This window comes from Aristolochia californica, unplaced genomic scaffold (genome assembly GCF_029961685.1).
Source record: "Aristolochia californica isolate CCGP_79_NKW_82.1479 unplaced genomic scaffold, dmAriCali1.0.hap1 SCAF_3, whole genome shotgun sequence".
Lineage (NCBI taxonomy): Eukaryota > Viridiplantae > Streptophyta > Magnoliopsida > Piperales > Aristolochiaceae > Aristolochia > Aristolochia californica.
The window spans coordinates 8,126,213-8,141,657 of record NW_027181992.1 but is presented as its reverse complement, the minus strand read 5'-3'; the positions used below and the strand labels follow the sequence as shown (position 1 = coordinate 8,141,657).

Below are 15,445 nucleotides of genomic sequence, written 5' to 3'. Positions count from 1 at the left end.
GTACTGACATCTTTTCTATTTAATAAATATTCACATATAAGGAGGCAATTCTTGCCCTAATTCCTAATTGGGTAAAAACGTTTGTTCAATATCTCCGACTGGGTTAGGAAAAACAGGAACACTCGGTTCTCATTTGAATTTCAAATTTCTGGCAAACAGTTCAACGGCCTTATTTCTTTTAAGCGGCCCGATACGCCGCGCAACAGAAGTTGCTCAATTCCTATTTGTAGGAGTTGAGACACAAAAGAATGGTCATTTTATGAGAAAAAAGTAATTGCAATGAAAGATCAAAGAGATCATCAGGAAATGGACGACAATGACGGGAATGGGGACTCAGAGAGTGAAGAGTACGATTCGTATGGTTCGGAGGATGACCCAACTTACGATGTGCTGGAAGAAGAAACCCGATCAGCTCTTTTACAACTCTCGGTGAAGAAGAAATCCACGTCGAGGTAAGCACTCAAGTTTGATGTAAGTTTTGTTTTCTGAATTGTATTTATGCCTTGATATGGATAGGATTGTGAAAGAGGCATCTGGGAGCGACGAGGAGCCGGAGGAGTGTTTTGAGAAAGTCGAAGAAATTATTCGAGGTTGGTTTTCTTCTTTAGTGGTTTTGGAACTTTATAAAAAAAAAAATTCAAGAAGAATCATCGGAGTCAGATACTTGTTCCACGGACACTGTTATTTTGAAGGGCGCAACTAGTGTTATCGGAATATTTTATGCTTGAGTAAATTGGATTAGCTCCTGTAGGCAGACTTCTATATGAAGGATTGACATGCTACAAACAATCTCAGAGGAAAATGTACGGAGGGAACACAATATTGGATCGCTTTTGATGAATGTGATTCTTGGCTGTTTAGTTTGGTCTTGTTTCTTTATTTGGTCTCCTAAACCACAACAAGTGTTTGCACGTCTTGTAGAGGATATTGAATTTGATCATAAAGAATACAACTCTGGTATTTGGTCGTTGTGATGTTTTCCAGAACTTTTCAACTGTTTACTAATGCTGTTAAGTGCTTCATGATGCTTAGAACTGAACAAGTTGCGAGCTTGTGTCTTAAAACATTCTTTACACTTTTATCTACAGGTTCTTAAAATGAGCTCCTTCGTTGACTTTTTTCCCGATTCTCCTTAGGCCTTGCAAAATAGAAATGACAGATGTCTCTCAACTTTGATGCTCGCAGGTGGTCAATGGGAGAAAATAAAAGTCAACCAATGTAAGCTATATCTTAGGAAGTACGAGTTGAGATTAACCGGCAAGAAGGAAGTCCTCATTGAGCGCATAAAGGAGCATCTTGGGTTTGTAATTTCAGTGACTCTTATTGGAAGTTGTAGCCAACAATTTCAAAGAAAAGTATCACATGGGTTAAGATGTATTTGGAAGAGGAGTTCATAGCCAAACTCCATTGAGAGATGATTGTTCTTTACCATCAATTCGGGCTGTCAATTTTAATCACCTTATAGTTATTGTAACACTGAGAGGTATTTCCTCCCACGACTAAAAGCAGGAGTCTCTGGCTCTAGCTTTATCTTGATCTCTTCTTCAGATCAACGTAGGCCTAAAGGATCTGCCAAAATTTCTTAAAACTTTGTCTTATTACCAGGCATTTTATCAGTTCAATCGCATCTGTTATGTGCATAAATTGATAGAAATAGTGGTGATGAGTCATTTAATTGGACACAAAACGTCTATAGTTGGACTGTGAGACTTTATGAACAGCACTATCTATTGTTGGATAATGGCGCTTGTCTACATTTTAACTATTTAGAATAACAGAATTGGACCCCCTCAAAAGCAAATTCTGGAACAAGGATTTCTTGCTTGTTCTTTAGGTAGAAAATTGCAGCACATCCGATGAGCAGCATATTTCTCCTCTTTTTTGTAGGTTCTTCCTTGATTGTAGTAGTAAGATGAGGATCTTCTTGGGCCACAAATATTGATTCTATTTTTGGTTAATTACACTCACTCCTCTTTCCTTGTTGTAAGTTCAGGGTCAAAGATGGTGAGGGAGAGGTGAAGTACCCTGTCTCTAGCTTTGTGTTGGACTGCAAAGGTATGAATCATGAGATGCAACTTGTTTCTTACGAGCCTGAAAAGAGAAACTTAACCAAGCAATTAATCTTTGTGTCCATTTTCAGTGTGTAGTAGTCATATCTTGAAGCATCTGCTATATGCATTTTTTCTATATCATTCATAATTATTTGCAGCAGCTTGCACTTTTCCTCGTTTCTCCTGTTTAATAACAGAAGGTGGTGCTTTTTTTACAGGTGATGCATGTACAGGAGATGTTGTGATGTTTGAGCAAAATGTTTATGACATGTAACTTCTCTCTGTGTCCATATTTACTAGCATGGAAAAAAAAAAAGCAGCCCTTTTTGGCTGTAAATGTGAAAAACACTAATTTTATTTTTTTGATTGCTGTTTCTACTTCAGGTATAGCATTGTGTCAAGGTGTGCTACAGCTCCACCCTGTGGTAAAAGGACTATTGCAGGCCGTATTGTCAAAGAGAGCTATGGTGCTGCCAAGCAGCAACATACATTCACTGTAAGCTCCAATATTTTGTACCGTCTTTGGTTTGAAAAGCTCAAATTTTGTGAACTACTCCCTATATCTTGTCAATGTGATCAGATTGAAGTTTTATGGTGCAAAGGAACGAACACTTTGCCTCCTCTTCATCCTCTTCTCATAAAGGGAAGAAACCTCTATAGGCTCAAAACTATGAGGCAGGTGAGTGTAATCATAATCAGACAACTTATCGTCTTTTCTCTTTTTCTTCCTCTGTTTTTTCTTTCCTTTTCCATTTAGTTTCTTAAGGTTTTGGTTTCTCATTTTCAGTGAACATTCAACTTTCTTACACTACTTTTCGTTTCTCAACTAGCAGAGATGGGCTCATGAAGAGGAAAGGAATAGAGTTTTGCTTGAGAAGCACAAGAGGGGAAACGTTGCAAGGTCTTGCAGAGGACTGAGGATTCAAGAGAAGGAAATGAGGAAACTATATAACACAAAAAAGTAAGGATATCCTTATCTTTCTAACAAATTCATCAGTCTTTCACGTAGTTGATTTGTTAGTTTTCAATGGGTCACATTTTGTATTCTTTCAAATTCCAGGGGAAAGAGAACAGGGATTAACACAATTCAAGAACATAATGCCGCCCATCCAAACCCAATTCAACTGGTTGAATTACCACAATCCAATCTTCAATACCAAAGGGTGTGTCAAAATTTCCCACGCAGAAGCCAAGAAGGACGTTATGCTGCTCCACCAAACCCAATTCAACATGATGAATCACAACAGTACTATCCTCAATACCCAAGACTGCATCAGCATGCTCTACCCAATGGACCCCATGTTCCAAACAAGTTTGGACACCTCAATGTTCGACCTCACTCGCCAAAATACAATGATGAACTTTGCAATAATGTTCATCAGCACCCTCCCACAAAAAGAGATGAAAATCCGCCTCGACATTACCAGAACTATACCAGAACTTGTCAAGGACAGGCACTACAATATACAGCTCAGCCAAGGAGGCCATTGGCAATCTTCAACTATTCCTGTCCACAGAAGAGTTACCCTGTGAAACGCACTGAATGTCGTTATTATAGGGAAGGGCGGTGTCTTTATGGAGATGCCTGCATGTTTTTGCATGAATAGAGAGGAATCAAAGGTTGGGAACTTAGAATTTCATATCCAGTGTGCACAAAGAGGTTTTTTTTTTCTTTTGATTGTGTGTGTATGATCTGTGCAGCTGTTTGGCAATTTTTTGTGTTTTGGGTCTAGAAATTTACATGCAATCTGAGCCTAAGCTGGGTGGAATGTGTAGTTTGTTCAAACATCATCAGAAACTTGATTCTTTCTTCTAATATAATTAAATTTCTCGCCCTTTTTTCCTTCTTGTTTCTCATTGTGAAAGGGGAAATATGTCTGTGAAACAATTTGAAAGAAAGCCACTCAAATCCAAATCCAACTCATTAATACAGACACATAAAAGAATTTGCAACACAGATAGTTACAAACCAGCAAGTGAAACCAAATTCACCAAAGCAAACAACTCCGATCTTGCACCTCATTCTAGTTTTGACCCACGAGATGACGCCGGAACCTCCGGCAGCTTGCCACAGTCATAGTTCACGATTCCTAACAATCTTCGGAACACTAAAGTAAACAAGATATTGTTCCTGAAGAATTTGGTTAGCCATCCAAACCTCGCCAACCATCCTGTTGCACCCATTTGGGCTCGCCCCATAAAATAAGATCCGGCGGTCACTCCGGCGACGCGCCACCTCCTCTGCTTCACGTAATCCCCCAAAGCCTCCCCGACTTTCTCCCATTCTATGCTCCCGTCAGCCTGCCGCAATTTTCCGATGTTCTGGCCGAGCACTACTGCGTCTTCCAGCGCTTGGCACCCCCCTTGACCTAGGTCAGGGGTCATCGGGTGCATCGCGTCCCCAGCCACCGTCACGTTGCCTTTGTGAGCTTGTTGCAATATGAGGTTCCATGGCAGCCGAAGCTTCAGCGGGTCAAGAGTTAGCGATTCCATCACGGATTGCTCCACGACGTCGAGATATTTTTGTGGGAAGCCTTTGGCCTTTTTTTGGATTACTAGCTCTTTTATTAGTTCTGGATCTCGTGAGCTCTCTTCACCTGAAGATCAGTGAAATGCAATTCATCTAATTTTTCTTCTCTGGATGATCACGAGCTGGCAATGGAAAATTGAATTGAAGTTTGTGAAGTCAAAAAGCGCTTACCCATGTGGGTGATGAACCAAAAGATCTCCGTGGCGTTCAGAGGAACAATTCCTGCCCTGGCGCCGGGCGCCAGAAACTGATGAGCACCGTCCGTGAAGCCGTGCCCGTCAGGATAAACTGATAAACCTCTCACCGCCGATCGTCCAGAACTGACGGGTGGGCTAAGACCCAGCCATTGAGCTATTACAGAGTGGAGACCATCGCACCCAATCACTGCCTATCATAAAAAAAAACAACAATCTATTCAGAAAAGAGGACCGAGAAGGTGGAAGAAACCCGAAAACCGAATAGATAGACCAATCTAAACTAAATTTGTCCTAACCTTGGCTTTAATAATCGTCCCTTCTTCCAGTTGCAGAACAATAATTGATGAACCGTCGACCGTCTCCATCTTGATAGAAGCAAGTTTTGCAGAGAAACGAATCGCTTGTGGCGGCAGTTCTTCGGCAAGAACCTCTAACAAGGCCTTCCTGTGTACCATCCTCGCCTCCAGTTCGCTCCTTCATTTTTCAGTTTGCTTCAAATTAGTGGAAACAAGCAAAATTTTGTATGATAATCAATACCTAGATAGCTAACTATGTTAGATTTGCCGGCCGTGCTCTTTGCCCCGACAAACCATCACAATAATTTCCTGGTAGCTCGAAGCAGAGCTACCTTCCGAGTGTTTCTGTGTTGAGTCTACAGTACAGACCGCAGAATCATTTTCTAATTGTAGCTTGAATACTGTTAGAGCTCCTTCCATGGAGTAGGGTTCTTACTTGTCATTCCCCTGATCTGCATTCAATGGAACCACTCGCGTCTCCCCAGTAGCAACATCAGTGAAATAGGCCCTGATTGCAGCGAATGACTATTATAAGTACGTAGGCACAGACAGATAAACAAGAGAAGCATTAAGCAGGGTTGGAGAATAAAAAAACTACATACTTGGTTAGGGATGAATATAGCGGGTAGAGCTTGTGGGCGACGCCGAGTGCATCAAGAGCTCTCCACGCGTTGGGGAAGAGGTTTATACCAGTTCCGGTGGTTCGCAACTCGTGGAACCTTTCCAGAATTAAGCTACGAACGCCTATCTTCTTCAACGCCAAGGCCGTCGCCAGTCCAGCGATCCCTCCTCCTACAATCACCACGTCCTCGCAAATCTCCACCATTCCTGACAATCTCACTTTTCACACCAGAAACTCTCTCGAATGCTTTCTCTCTCCTTTCTAGGGTATCTGAATGCTGTTTAATTTATCTGTGTTGGCTGTAGCTCTCTTCTTCGTTTATATTAATACCCGAGGACGGAGGTGCGCAACGAATGATCCAGAGAAGAGACTCGACGACATGGCCGACCTTTGCTGACATTGTGAATGACTTTGACTCAAATGGTTTTCTTAGACTTCATGAGAGCATGAAGCTTCCCCCGCAAGAAAACTGCCGACTGCGGATCCTCCTCTGAATCGACTGATCATCTACGAGCTTCTGTTTGACTAAAAAGAAGAGCAAATCAATCTCACATCCCATCTGTTTTCAGATTCCCACGTAGGACTTCAACAGGAAGCCCAGAGAAGGTGATTGAATCATTAACAACAGATTGAGGATCAAATATCTAAGCCTTTTTTTTAATAGTCTTTTTCCTAGAAAAGGTGATTGAATCATCAAACAGAGATTCCGGGTCAAAGCCGTGAGCCTTTTGTAGTCTTTTCCCAGTACGGAGCGATCTTCTTTGATGCTTCTGAGAGGGTCATGAAGCCGCCATTTTTTATCCTGACTTTGATTCGTTCGACTTGTAAGAATCAAGAGGGTCTCTTCACGTACCAGAAAAAAACTTCTGGTCTTGAAGTTGCTAGTCCTCCTGTTTTCGTGAAATACATGATAACTTACATTAGCAAAAGAGAATAAAGGAGAAGACAATGCAGAATCTAATAAAGAGCAAAGGAAGAATATTCATATTAAGATCAATTCGTTGACGAGACACCTTGACAAATGTCCCTAATTTAAATTGGGTTTTGAGAGTATGAGGAAAATTACCGTAATACATGTCATATCATTAGTTTTTTTTCTGTTCGGATGGAACAATTGTAACAATGTGATAGATAATAGATAGAATCCAATCAAAGTTTTTCACCTCCTCAACTTCTTGTCTTCAAACATGGGGTTCCAAATGCCGAAGGTGCCAATCATAGAAACAAGGGGAAGAGCTCCACCACCACTCCCTTACCTTCTTCCCTGCATAGGGGGGGGCATTCGAGAGAAAAGAGAAGAAAGAAGCTCTTCATCTTCTATTAGGGCCTTTTGTTTTTAAAAAAATAGAATTATTTTCAAATTTTAGTTAAAAGTCTACCCTTACATTCAACAAATTTCATCAACCTCGTTTGAAATTTAGTTGTGTTTGGAATTAATGTATTTGAAAATTACTCTTTAGTAAATCCTTATTGTAATTTGAGTTGTTATAATGAACTACATAACCATAGCTAGGGGTGACATCGAATTGAGCCAGTTCGTGAGCAGTTTGGTTCAATTCAGTTTACCTGGATTTCAAACCGAGTTTGAGATCTAGATCGGGCTCGTTTAAGTTAACGAGCTCGAGCTCGAGCGAACCATGGTTGAGTTTGAAAACTCGCAAGTGGCTCGTTAACTTAACGAGGGCCCAAGTGACTTCATCCATCGGGTTTCATTCTTCGGAATTGAGAATTCGGGATAGTCATAGTTCGCAAGCGAGTGAGTGAAAATGGGGATTTGGGGCTCGAGAATATCAGAAGGAAATCAACTACTGGCAAGAAAAATCGGAGTGCGATCTGCTCCTTTAGGTAAGTTTTGGTTTTTTTCGATTTCCTCTTCTTATTCTTCGGTCTTCCTCTTTGATTTCTTCTTCTTCGATTTATTCCTCTAATCTTCTTCCTTGTCGACGAAAGTGAAGGAACAAAGGTAAGTTCTTTTATTCTTTATCTTCTGCTTTTTTTCGTCGCCGACGAAACAATGATTTTTTTCATTTTTTATCTGCTACTACCTTGACAACCCCAATTTCTAATATGTGTTTCTGTTGATCATCACTGTCATATAGATCACCGATAGATAAAGAATTTTATGGGCTTCAACTAAAGCTTGAAGTTATTGATGTAGCTGAATTGTTGGTATTTGGTTCTCTTGTCCAATTTCTTAATATTTTCAATGCTTGAAATCAAATCTCATTATTTGGTATCAATGAAAAGTTATGATTCATCTGATGACATTTTGCTCATTATGTTGTGTAGTTTGTGGTGCTCCAAAACGAAGATTCATAACTTACCACCCTACAATGGTGAAGAGTGCCAATGATACAGATGTTCGTAAAGCTCGAAAGGCACAAATTCAAAAAGATGAAGCCATCGTGTAATATCTTTCTCTTGTTTGTTGAAAGGTTGTGCCTCCTCACTTCTATTTTTATGATAGAGGACTCTTCTTTGTTGCAAAAGAGCATTGCCCATTGCATTGGTGATTGGTGTTGTTGTACTTGCTAGCATCGAACTGAGTCGATTCGCAAGCAACTCGAGCTCGGTTCGATTTATCTCAATCTCAAATCGAATTCAATATCGAGTTCGGGCTCATTTAAGTTAATAAGCCAAGGTCAAGAAAATTGTGGTTCGGTTCAGAAGCTTGCGAGCCAACTTGTTAACTTAATGAAGGCCCGAGAAAAATCAGCGATATAGGAGATATGCAGTTGGAAGGGGTGGCATCGAGTCAAGTCAAGCTTGAACATGTCGATGTTTGAGCTGATTTTGATTTAAATATTTTGAATTTGAGCTCGAGCCCAACCCAACCTCGAGCCTAAAATTATAATCGAGCTCGAGCCCATAATTTTAATCGAGTTCTACCTCAAACTCGAGTTGAGTTCGAGCTCCAACCTACATTTAAAATTTTGCATAAAATACATGTTAAATAAATTGTATATAAAATTATGCATAAATTATAGTTAAAATTGGGTATGACCTCTACATAAATTGAGCATGACCTTTACATAAAATTAAGCATTACCTCTGTACATAAACCCTACATAAAATTGTCTATACACTACATAAAACTGTTTATAAACACTAAATATTATGCATGAACTTTATTCAATTATCAAAACAAATTTTTAATAAATACAAAATATAAATTTAAAACCACCCAAACAAAAACTATAAATTCAGTAAAAATTTAAAATTACCAAGATGAAAAAAAGATGAAAAATCAAGTAATTGGTCGCATTATCTGCACAGTCTTTTTCTCAGGCTATGATTAAACATTGAAAAGTTAGGATTATATGCTAATACCATATTATTTACGGGTTGGAACATTTCAATTCAGGTGGAGATTAAACTTGTCTTTTGACATATGCAAAGTAACCTCTAGACAACTCATCTTGCTTGCAAACAAAAAATAAGTTATTGAAAAAAATTTAGTGAGTTAGGCTACCATTATATTTTCTGGTGAGGTTACCTTCAGCTTTGCATGCATCTTATGGATCAACATTTGGATCATCTAAATTATAAATAAATGGGATTTCAGATGTCAATATAAAGTCAAAAAAATAGGAAAAGAGACATTTTTATCCATTTTAAATAGGCATTGGAAACAAAAATTGAAACAGAGGACACAAGAAAAACCCGATATTTTCACAAACCGAACCTTGAGGAGCTAAAAAAAATGTAAAAATCTACTCATTTTGTCATTTTCAAAATTGAAGAAGCAGACCTTGTCGTAGACGGAACTGCTGGTGACAATCACTAATGCTTAAACCCTTTTTGTTCACTCTACTCAAGCGAATTGACAACATGCGCTGAATAACGCAATCCATGAGACAACGGTCAGGCATCACCCAAGCATTGACGCAGGTAAGAGAAAGCTTTCCGCAGAACGAGCGAAACCCTCACTCGGATCATTGCTGGAGATAAACCTCTCGGGAAGACCCAACTTAAAGCATCAGCGAGCCGAGAGTATTTGCAGAGAAGCTCCACGAACTGAAGGAGCACAAAACACAACTCGAGGCCTTACTCAAGTAAATTCAAGCTGAGGTCCGCTGGATACCTCCTTATCAATGAATGAAGGGGGGAGTATTTAGAGCTTTCTATATGAAGATTAAAAAAGGGAAAGGAAAAATGAAATACTTCAATTATGGCAACCTTGTCGGTGTACCAGTCAGTGTCTTGGAGGACGAATTCCTGCAAGGAGAGGTTTGGCACCGGGACGGCCGGGTAATGTCTGCGAAAAATGTGGTCTTCTTTCGCCATTGGTGATTATGGAGATTTGAGGTGCGAGGCGCGGTTTTTTAAAGGGGAGGAAGAGTTACAATTAGAAGAGAGCTTCAAAGGGAGTTTCAAAAGACTTCGAAATCCAAAATGAAAAGTCAAAACAAAGCTCCCCCTCCCGTCGTTGCCGAGTTCCGAAATGCAAAAACCGAAAGAGGTTTTATTGAGTAATTGAGCCGGCTCATGAGCTCGTGAACCGAACCGCGGCTCACTCGAGTTTGTCTCGATTACTTAAACAAGCATGAACCATTGTTCGAACTTGATTCATAATGTTTTCGAATCAAGCCAAACCAAGTCGGCTTTGAGTCGAGTTCGAGCTATTCACGAACTGGCTCTACTCAATGCCACCCCTAGCGGCAAGCAGCGACAACTTTGAGCTTAGGAATCAGGGAATGGGGATCTGGTCGAAATGATTTCCCTATGAGAAAGAAGTTGTATTTCTATTATTGTGAAGGACAAAATGGCCTTTATGGAGGCCCTTCAACTTATTAAATAGAGTAATTCCCAATATATATGCAGCAACTATATAGATTTCAGTTAAATTATAACCAGATCCTCAAGTTGGAGTTTGAACTTGGCTAAACTTATTGGGCTCGAACTCGATTACAATTTTAGGCTCGAAGTTGGGCACGACTCGAGCTCAAGTTTGAAATATTTAAATCAAACCTAACTCGAACATAGGCAAGTTCGGGTTTGGGTCGATTCGATGCCACTCCTATAGCTATTATTGGTATTGAGTATTGCATTAGAGTTACTAAAATGCGATATGACACATTAACATGTACCACACCTTGATATCATATGAAAATTCGATAATAGTATAAATAAAAGAGGAAGAAGAACAAATCATTTTCTATATGTTTTTGTTATACTTAACCTAGTAACTAGTTTGGTATGCCTTAGTGAAAAACTTTGGCAGTCCTTAATGAAAATGAATGAGCAGAAACTAATCCATCACAAAATGAAAATGATAAATGAACCAAGAACAAAGGCGATGAAAGAGCATGGAGAAAACTAATGAATCACATAACAAAAACGAAAACTACTAAAAGCAATGCAATGAGAAGAACCTTGAAACAAAAAGAGAAGAAATGATTACAAGAGTCCTCTGCCAGTCTAACTCCTAATCCCAATAGGAGTTTCAATTCTGTTTGATGAGTCGGTTGCCCGACACGAACATTGTCTTTTTTTGAAATTCATCAAGGATGAATAGTGAGTTTCTTTGCATCGAAGGTGGACTAAATGCTCCTGGTGTTGGTGGCAGTTCCTTCCCAGCGACTACGATTTGCTGCTTCTTCTCTTTAGTCTTTAGACGTTGGCGATAATCAATGACAGAAACACTTAGAAATGGAGTTGTTGGTTGAGAGATACTCTACAAGCTGTATGGTAGGCTTTCTGAAGTAGCAATTAAGTGACATTATTATTGAATGTCAGCTTCTCTAACTGCCCCTTGGGAAGCCAGTTGTTTATGGTTTAGCAGCAAGGGGAGAGGCTGGAGTTGTAAGGGTCATGCAAATGCTGAAAGATGAACTTGAACTCACCATGGCTCTTGTAGGTTGTCCTACTCTCAAAGATATTACCAGGAGACATGTACGCATAGAAAGTGACAGATTAAGACCCTCTCTATAATCGTAACAAGGGGTCAAAAGATTGTATTAGATATATGAGATGTTGAACTGAACACACTCATTGTATTGAATGAGTATATAGTTTACAATGATAAGCTTAACTGAAATGATAAGCTTTAACATAAATGATAATTATAACATGTAATAAATACAACAAAGATCTTATCTGATAACTGAAGGAAAAATTATGTTAAGCCCTTATCATACCCCCTCAAGATAGGCCATAGTTAGAGAGACATATCTTGTATCGTAACAAATGAAACTGTGAACATGATAATGGCTTTGTAAGGAGATCATACCCGATAAAGACGAGTTTGAGCCAAGAGAGACAGAGAGAGATTTGAATTTGGGGAGAGATTTGTAGTCAGGATTTTCGGTGGACATGGTTTGGAGTCATCAATTGTACCCAAGGAGATCATACCCGAAAAGGACGAGTTTGAGCCAAAAGGGAGATGTTTGAATTTGGGGAGAGATTTGTCGTGAGGATTTTCGGTGGATAGTGTTTGGAGCTATCAATGTACCCAAAAAGATCATACTCGATAAGGATGAGTTTGAGCCAAAAGAAAAATGCTTGAATTTGGGGAGAGATTTGTAGTGAGGGTTTTTGGTGGACAAGATTTGGAGCCATTAATGTACCCAAAGATATCATACCCGATAAGGACGAATTGGAGCCAAGAAGGAGATGCTTGAATTTAAAGAATTATTTGAAGTGAGTTGGAATTGAAAACAATGATCAAGCAGTTATTGACTGTGAAGTTTTTCTGTTTTGTTTTTACTTTTGTATTTGTTTATTTTTCTCACACGTGTAGCACATGCGTGAGCAAGAAGGCATCCTAGAGGAGGAATTTATTTCCTTGAACTTAGGTATGGCTGATCCAGTTTTGTAGAATGATGAAGTGTAGCTTTAGTGTCGGTGAGAGGTTACGTTTGGTGTCGTTGAAACGCAGCGATGGTGACAATCGGCGTGGCACATGTGTGCAGCGGGGTAGACAACAACAACAGTGGGTGCAGTTTGACGAAGACAACGATGGTGATGGTCTCTAACGATGAAAGTGATGGTCTTCGGTGATGATGACGACAAAGGTGAAGGTCTATGGCCATGATGACAACGAAGTTGTAGCCGACGATCTCAACGAAGGTCAGGGAGAATATGCTGTAAAGGGTTTCACCAGCGTCACAATGGGATTTGAGTTGGACTAGGGATGACGGTGGGAGAAGGCTTGCAGACGCAATCAGAGAGATGAGAGATAAAGGAATGGAAGGCCGAAGTGTAAGTGGCGGCAATCGGAGAAGCGGAAGTTCTGGCCGTCTGCGCGGAGGGGATCGAGAGCGGTGGTTGAGATGTGACAACTATGTAGATTTTGTGATGGCAACAATGGTGTGGAGTAGCGACGAAAGACACACTTTATTTTCATTTTTTTTCTTTTCTCTGCCTGCATCTTCTGTTGGGTAAAGGGAAGCAAACAGGGGGAAATTGGGGAGAAGGCTATTGTGAAGGTTGTTGCTGTGGAGACGGGGCACTGAGAGAGAGGTTGCCAAAGCACATGTGCACGGCTCACATCATGCACGACAGGTGGTTTAACTTGAATTGTTGGAGGACATTGCAGAGAGGGAGTGATGGGTGGAGAGGATTTTGGCAGAAGACAGATGGAGAGGATTAATCAATTTGCTCTGATACTATATGAGATGCTGAACAACCATACCTTTTGTATTAATTGAAAGTGGTATTTATACAATTTAATGATAAACTTAACCAAAACGATCAGCTTTAATAAAAGAGATAATTACAACATGTGATAAATACCACAAAGATCTTATTTGATAACCGAAAGGAAGATTATGTTAATCCCATATTCCATATATATTTCTTATGTTCACTTGAAAAAACAAAAGTTTGGTTAATAAAGGGAACCTCTAAATCACTACTGCATTAGTGTTTGATGTTCCAATGAATACAGTAGGGAGAGGAAGTAGTCGTTTTCATCTCCTGTATGTAATGATCATAAAATCTGAGAGAGGTAGTAACAATGTGGGTAGATATACGGGGTGGGTAGATACATGGGGAGGTTAGTCAACAATGAAGTTGAAATGAAGTTCACGCGTATTACGTAGTAAATTCAATTAGGTCGTTAGTGGTACACCAGCTCCAGTGTCATCTAAAAAATGCAAGTAATCATCTCAGGCTAAAATTGTGGAATCGTGATTCAGCCCAAATTTGCGAATCATCCACTTGAAGACTTGTTTGGGACACGTCTTTCCGTCCCCCAACGATTTTTTTTCTCATCCACTCTCTCTTCTCCCTCTCAACCTTCCTCTCCCAATTTTTTTCTCCCGCTCTCTCTTCTTCCTCTCGTCTTCGCACTCCCTTCGGCTTCTTCTCCCTTCATCGTCTTCGTATCTCTTCTCCCTTCTCATCGTCTTCGCATCTCTTCTCCCTTTATCGTCTTTGTATCTCCTCTCCCTGTCTCTCTCGACCTCCCTCTTGGCCTCCCTCTTGGCCTCCCTCTCCCTTCTCCCTCTCCCTCTTCTCTTTTCCCCTAAAAATCCTCCCAATTTCCTTCGATTTAACCCATTTCGATTGTGATTTCCTTCGATTTCCCCATTTCAGCGTCAATTTATTTGATTCTACTTCGATTTCCACATTGGGTTTCGATTTTCCCCAAATTTCAGAACGTAACCCTAAACCCTAATTTTTTTATTAATTTACTATTGTATTTGATTTAATCTTAATTTTTGTGTACGGTATTTGTATTTATTATTTAGTTTATGCATAATTTCGGGATATAGGGTTAGGGTTTATGGTATTTAGGGTTCAATTTTGTCTTTATGGTTTAAGGTTTAGGGTTTTTAGAGTTAGGGTTAAGGTAGGGTATAATTTCGAGTTTAGGGTTTAGGGTATTTAGAGTATGGTTAAGGTAGGGTTTATGGTATTTAGGGTTAGAGGTTTTTTTTTAAAGCGCAGTCAAGGTACGGTTAATAGAAGTTAGGGTTTAGGGGTTTAGAGTTTGGGGTTATAGGGTTATAGGGTTTGGGGTTTGGGGCTTTTAGGGGGTTTAGTGTAAAAAGTTTAGGGTTTAGGTTATGGAATTAGGGTTAGGGTTAAGGGTTTAGGGGCCAAGGTTTAGGGTTTATGGGGCTACTGGGTGGGTTGAGTCTAGTTGAAACTAGGCCGAGTCGCCTACACGGACGTCCATTAGCCAATGAAACCCGACTTCCATTACTGACGAGGTACGATTTGTAGCGACTGCGAAGTCATATAGGGCTCTACCATGAGTGTTTGGTGATGATGAGTGTGTTTTTGCATTATTTTAGTTATCTGCAATGGAATTAATTTGATTAATTTGTAAATGTAATAGAATGTAGTTAAATAACTTTGAAGTGCTATGGAATGTATCTTGCCATGTGGTGAAGAGATTCAAATGACTTATAAATATCCACCACATGGTTTTTTTTTTAAGTGGTTATTTGTGTTTCCATAGGTCCCTATTTACTTTGATGGGTAAAGGTTGTCTGATAAAGTTTTTTTTATGAGGACTATCTCAGATTTAGATTATAAATGGCTGGAAGAAGACAACGAACTCTTCGATCATCTGACATTTGGACCTTCGAGAATGACAGCAAAATGCTCGATCTCTTGGTTGAACAGGTCAATATGGGGAACAAGTTGCCCAATGGCGTTTGGAAGCATGAAGTGTATATGGTATGTGTCAATAGGTTCAATGAAGACACAGTTAATAAAAAAACTGTTGAGCAGCTCGAGAATCGAATAAGATCATAGAAGAAAACTTACTAAACAGTAACGAACTGTCTCAACAT

At 39.7% G+C, this 15,445-nt stretch overlaps 2 protein-coding genes across 2 annotated transcripts; one reads left to right on the top strand and one right to left on the bottom strand.

The window, feature by feature from the left end:
• Positions 1 to 239: 239 nt before the first annotated feature.
• On the top strand, positions 240 to 3,894 carry LOC137959184 (zinc finger CCCH domain-containing protein 62-like). Its single transcript, XM_068806541.1, has 9 exons — positions 240 to 452; positions 517 to 590; positions 1,186 to 1,300; positions 1,994 to 2,055; positions 2,270 to 2,321; positions 2,436 to 2,547; positions 2,632 to 2,730; positions 2,885 to 3,012; positions 3,112 to 3,894. The coding sequence occupies exons 1-9, from the start codon at positions 280 to 282 to the stop codon at positions 3,656 to 3,658; spliced, it is 1,362 nt and encodes a 453-aa protein (XP_068662642.1). The 5' UTR covers positions 240 to 279; the 3' UTR covers positions 3,659 to 3,894.
• Positions 3,895 to 3,958: 64 nt separating this feature from the next.
• LOC137959315 (monooxygenase 2-like) lies at positions 3,959 to 5,900 on the bottom strand. Its single transcript, XM_068806723.1, has 5 exons — positions 5,677 to 5,900; positions 5,511 to 5,582; positions 5,075 to 5,252; positions 4,753 to 4,969; positions 3,959 to 4,648 (listed from the first exon to the last, which is right to left on the bottom strand). The coding sequence occupies exons 1-5, from the start codon at positions 5,898 to 5,900 to the stop codon at positions 4,071 to 4,073; spliced, it is 1,269 nt and encodes a 422-aa protein (XP_068662824.1). The 3' UTR covers positions 3,959 to 4,070.
• Between the last annotated feature and the right edge of the window lie 9,545 nt (positions 5,901 to 15,445).

Bases quoted from the DNA above. Each gene is read 5' to 3' on its own strand.
- LOC137959184 (XM_068806541.1), top strand. From the start codon at position 280: ATGAAAGATCAAAGAGATCATCAGGAAATGGACGACAATGACGGGAAT. The intron at 1,301-1,993 runs GTTTGTAATTTC...TTGTAAGTTCAG, and splicing joins CGCATAAAGGAGCATCTTGG to GGTCAAAGATGGTGAGGGAG. The intron at 3,013-3,111 runs GTAAGGATATCC...TTCAAATTCCAG, and splicing joins AAACTATATAACACAAAAAA to GGGAAAGAGAACAGGGATTA.
- LOC137959315 (XM_068806723.1), bottom strand. From the start codon at position 5,900: ATGGTGGAGATTTGCGAGGACGTGGTGATTGTAGGAGGAGGGATCGCT. The intron at 5,253-5,510 runs GTAAGAACCCTA...TGAAAAATGAAG, and splicing joins GCAGATCAGGGGAATGACAA to GAGCGAACTGGAGGCGAGGA. The intron at 4,970-5,074 runs GTTAGGACAAAT...TTTTTATGATAG, and splicing joins GGACGATTATTAAAGCCAAG to GCAGTGATTGGGTGCGATGG.